The sequence below is a fragment of the Corvus brachyrhynchos genome, unplaced genomic scaffold (genome assembly GCF_000691975.1).
Source record: "Corvus brachyrhynchos isolate BGI_N302 unplaced genomic scaffold, ASM69197v1 scaffold99, whole genome shotgun sequence".
In the NCBI taxonomy this organism is placed as follows: domain Eukaryota; kingdom Metazoa; phylum Chordata; class Aves; order Passeriformes; family Corvidae; genus Corvus; species Corvus brachyrhynchos.
The window spans coordinates 582,114-587,391 of NW_008239778.1; the positions used below are offsets into that span (position 1 = coordinate 582,114).

At 39.4% G+C, this 5,278-nt stretch overlaps 1 protein-coding gene across 1 annotated transcript in view; it reads left to right on the forward strand.

Annotated features, from left to right (window-relative positions):
* The first annotated feature begins 2,998 nt into the window (after nt 1-2,998).
* The window catches only part of PITPNA (phosphatidylinositol transfer protein alpha), a 21,288-nt gene continuing 19,008 nt past the window's right edge, over nt 2,999-5,278 (forward strand). Inside the window, exons 1-3 of the mRNA XM_008640333.2 lie at nt 2,999-3,020; nt 3,367-3,378; nt 4,098-4,282. Coding sequence (XP_008638555.2) covers nt 2,999-3,020; nt 3,367-3,378; nt 4,098-4,282 — 219 coding nt within the window. The remainder of the gene's footprint in view (nt 3,021-3,366; nt 3,379-4,097; nt 4,283-5,278) is intronic.

Below are 5,278 nucleotides of genomic sequence, written 5' to 3' on the forward strand. Positions count from 1 at the left end.
AGCTTTGTGCTCGCTAACGTGGATATACTCTTGGGCCGGTGCACTTTGGCTGGGTGTCTTCAAAGCTGTGCATGCTCTGCACATAGTTATTTCCTGAGTTCTTAAGGTTAACTCAAGTGCATTCCCAAGTTAAGTGCATTCCATCATTTTAAACTTCTTTCGGCTGATGGAAGAGGCTTGCTGTTTGTTTTTTCTTTCTCCCCTTATAAAAGATACCTGTGATCCCAGTGATAAAGTGGGTTTTCAGGTCTTCTCTTAGACACATTTACCTACATGACTGTGTCCTCCTTACAGGAATTATTTTGCAAGATTATGGACCATGGTGTGGATTTAAATATTAAAACTGTGTTGAGGGTTGTACTTATCCTTGTAGTTGTCTCTATACTTGATTAACGTTTTTTCCCCTCAATCCTTAAAACCCTGCTATTTTTATCCAGACAATAGGAGTGTAGAATTCAAGAGCAGCAGCAGCGGAGCTGCTCTTTGTAACACAGAGACACCATTACCTTCTGTGGTGTTAAACTGGATAGCAGGCAGAAACCTGGGCTAAGTCCTTAGTTTCAGGTGCATGAAAAGATAACTAACTCCTTCTACAACATCTGTTTTGTTGATATTTTCCTGTGAATTTATTACTTTCCCTCTTATAGCACCTTGGCTGGGTTATCATGTATCTTTTTCACGCTTCTGCTCACAATTCCCTTGCCCTGTACCACAGTAAAGCTCATTATCAGTGAGCTGTGCTGTAAAGGTGAGAACATATGTACTTTGAATTTTCAGATTTCTGACGGTATGAGCAGTTCATTTTCATGACTTTCACTTCCAAAAGTCGTTTTACTCAACATTATTTACCTCATCATATCAGCATGTCTACTGGTCTTTCACGCAGCCTGTTTCAGAAGCAATCTGTGAAGTGTAAATGTTAAGAGTAAAGGTTAAAAGACCAGAATTACTACATTGGTTTCCTTTTACAGGTTTCCATTTGTATTTTCAGAAGGCTCTCTAAACCTTTTTAGTGTTGCCATTACACTGTTTCTTTTCTTCTCTTTGTTTTGTCCTTAGTAAGACATATGTGGCTCTAAGGACAGTCAGGGTTGCTACTGGACTTTCCAAATGAACATTTATTTTTGACTTTCTGAGATTCCCAGCCACCTCTAACAGTTGCACGTTCTGAGTTGTGTCACTCTGTTGGCTCAGATTTAAGTATTGCTGATGTTGTATGATGAAATTGCCCATTTTACATCCTATTTGAGATGGTTTTTGCTGAAATCTCATGTTCCAGGAAGCAGTTGTTTAAGGCATATTGAAACCACTTGTTCTGGTGTGAGCTGGCTATTTGCTTTGCTATTACTGTTTTGCTGTTATGTATGTTAGTTCTGGTTGCATGCAGGTAGTTGCTGCCTTCCTACTGTAGATGCTAAAAATCTAAATGATCTGTAACTTCTTGTCATCTGAGCAGATTATTCTTCCATCTCTGTGACCCGTTGTCACACCCTCCCTAGTAAATCAGGTGGGTTTTATTATGTGCTCCGTAAGTATTTTAGGAGCTGGTACAGAAATAGAGCAATATAACCAAAACCTGATGTCACATTTTATTATCAGATGAGTCTGTATCATCATTTCTCTACAGCTGCTTGTCCTGATGGTTATGCAGTGATGACTTTAACATTTTCATTTGATGTCCTGTCAGACTTTCAGACTTATCTTGCCTTTCTATCCATCCGTGCTACAGATAAGCTGCCTGGATTTTGTTCATTTGTTTGCATTTTTTTGGTGTCAGGGTTTTTAAATGCTGGCTGGAGTCTTGCTTGTTGTCCTTATTTTGATTTAAACTGCCTTGGAAGACCTTGAGGAGAATCAGAGTGTGGAGACTCACTTCCCTTTCCTGTAAAGTGACGATAATGCCACTGACTCTCTCTGCAGCTGTACTTCCCTTTGCTGTCATTTGAGGCAGATTTTAATCTAACAGGGATCTTAAATGTTCCTCACCATTTTCAGGCCAACCTCATCATATAGTTTCTCATAAGTTGAGCAAGTTCTGTCCTAAAGTTAGGAATCTTTGTTCCCATTGCTGCTTCTGTGAAGCTTTTCCTCAAGATCCTCTTGAGTAGTCTTTCTCCTTCCTCCTTTTTCACTTGACTACCTATAAAGTTTTTTCAACCCCGCCTTCTTGGTTTGCTGGGCTGAACCAACTGTAAACCACTGATCTTCTTTGTGTTTCTGTTTCTCCATTGATGAACATTGAACTCTAAGATAATGATTCAGATTTAGTGTCTTCCAGTTTCCTGAGTGGAATTCCATTCACTTACATCAATGTTTTACACCAGGTTTTCTAAAGAATAATGTTTTCACTCCATTCCAAATAAATTGTTTCTTCCCTGTTTCTTGGTCTTTCACCTTTATCATCCAGTCCCTCCTTTCATTCTTACTGCACTTTTATCCAGGTAACTAACCCAACATCATGTTTGATGGCAAAGTCTACCTGTGAAAATCTATTTCCTTTTTTTTTTATCCTCTGTTACACCATACTGGTGTTGGTCCTCTTCCCTCTTGCCTTTCAGCAGGTATTTCCAGGAAACAATATGTAAAAGTCAGTAAAACAATTGTAGTTCAGTGTATCCTGCCGGTAAGTGGCACATGAATTTCCATTAACTGATCAAATCCCATTTAAAAATTGCTTTTACTTCCTATGTTTGGCAAGGAATGCCATGTCTTCAGTAGACATGATGTAAAGAAGCACACGTGATTTGGTCTAAAATTTGTTGCCTAATGATTGTTTTGTTGTAAAACAGTCACTGTTCCTTCTCCATTCACTTTTTTACACCATTCATGATCTCTAAAACTCTTCCATACCTGAACCTTTTAGCTGGTTTTTCTCCAAGCTGAAAGGCCAAGTCTTAACTGCTTTCTTCTCACACAAAAGCTTTTTCCCATCTCCAATCATCTTTTTTAACTTCCTTCACTTTTTCTGTATCCTCTTTGAGATAAATTGACCAGGACTATGTGCAATATTCAAGATGTTGGTACATGGGAGATTATAGTGATATAATTGTCTTGTTGTGTGTGTGTGTCTGTATGTGCTGTTCCAGTTTCTAATATTGGGTTTACTTCTGAACTGCCACTGAGCTGATGTTTCCTGCTGCTTTTCTATAAAGACACAAGATATTGGCAATAACTAACTTGGGGCTCATTAACCCCATGTGTTTGGTGAAAATGAGTCCCTGTAGTGCATTATTCTTTTTTTTTTAATTGACACTGAACTTCATTTGCAGTTCTCAGTAGTTCTTTCTGCAGTGCTTTACTTGTGACAGCAACACTTCATGCTGATTGCAATCTTGCATAATCTGTAATCTTTTTCCCCTATTGCAGTTTGTTCTTTCGGTAAAGTGTAAAAAAAAATTCTATTTTCACCACTATTGCTTTTTAAAAATCTGTTTATTAATACAGAGGACTTTTTTTCCTGATTGTGTCCTAGTTTCCTTGAGACTAATTGCCAAAGAATTGGGAATTCTTCCGCCCACGGTAGCTATATCCATTTCCTGTCTGTGTCTTGCTTTGGTTCCTTGTTCAACATCATCCTTGCTGAAAGCAGAAGTCAAACGCAGATCCAGTTTTGGAGAAGGTCTTAACAAGCATGTAGTTCTGTCCACTTTAAACTGATTCTTTTCCCAAAAAATCTGTGTGACTTCAGGCAGTTTTTGCTGTGTTGTCCAGTCAGTTGATTCTCAGAAGCATTCAGGAAACCACAATAAAAAAAATTGACTCGTATAAAGCAGTGGCAGCATCTTCCTCTGCAGTGAGCTCTGAGAAAGCTTTTCCTCTGCTGTTTCCTGCTGGTTTGGGACATGTGAGCGAATCGTGCAGTGCCTTGTAGCTATTGCAGATCTCTGCAGAATTGCTGAGGCCCACAGAAACCCCCACAGCAACTTGAGGAGGAATAAGATGGGATTGCTGACAGGATGGAGTGAGAGGGAACACCACTGGGTTGATGCTGTGTAGGTTTGTAGGCCAGTGAAGTATCACCAGTGAGCATCTATTGAATTCCAGAGTTTTAGGAGAGGGTTGCAGTTATGCTCTATCATGTATTGGTTCTTTTTGAGGTTATTATATAAATAGTCTTTGGCCTAAGGAGTACTGGGTGGATGCTGGAATACTGGGGGCAGAGGAGAGCTGTGCAGGCATTGCTGTGAAGAATGTGGGAATTTTGCAGCTGCAGGGATATTTGCTAATTTCTGTCTCTGTGTTCCCTTCCAGCCGCGTTATCCTGCCCGTGTCTGTGGAGGAGGTAAGTTCTTTGCTTCTTGCTTCCTTGCTTTAGGACTGTAAATAAACCTGTGATCAAAGCAGGTTCTGTGAACAAAAACTGGAAAATGCAGGCTGTCTTCAGGAACCCCTGGGAGCTGTTACTCATTCACCACCATTTTGACCAAATAATTGTATTAAGTCTGAGGGTACCAATCATCTCTCTTATAAAATACTTTCAGATATGCTGATTATAAATCTTGACTTGTCAGGCTGTTTTCAAGCACAGTTTCCTTTTGATTGGTACTATTGTTCTTTTCTATTTTTTTAACATGAAGGGGAAGCTTTAATAGAAATTTAAGTCACCCTTTAAACTGTGTTTTGCTGGAACTCTTTTGTTTTAAATTCTTAGGTGAAGATCAAGAATTTCTTATGACTTAGGAGGCTGGTATAGGAAAAGGACTCTTTAAGACCTGTCCTGTTTAGCTCTTACATACAGAAACATTTGTTTTTGTTTAGATAAAGCTTGAATTGAGAGAAGAAGTGTAGTTTCTATTGGACAGGGTGATTTTCATCACCTAACCAACCATGGAATAGCTGTGCAGACTCTGTGACTGTTTCCCTCCTGTTTCCTGCGAGTTGCAGCTTGCCTTTCTTTCCTCCCTCCTGCACTGAACACCACTCCTGCAAAGAATCTGACCACAGAAATGTTTTGAGTTTTTTAATCTTTATCCTACCAAGGTAGAAATTGAAATAACTGAGTCTATAGCACTTCCATAGCAGATTCCTTCTTCTGGATGTGTTTTTTTTCCTTGTGATCCTTGGCTGTAAGCCTTGGGTTTATGAACTGTGATCAAGGCCTTGTTTTAACTCTTAGGGAGAGCTGTGATAACAGCACTCTTGTTCATTTTTCTTTCCTCTGAATATAGCAGCTACTGTGGCGTAGACAGTGGTGGGTTGGCTCATGGCAGCACTTTTTTAAGCACATCCCTTTTATAACTCTCACTCTTTTGACAGAACACAGTTTAGAACTTCATGT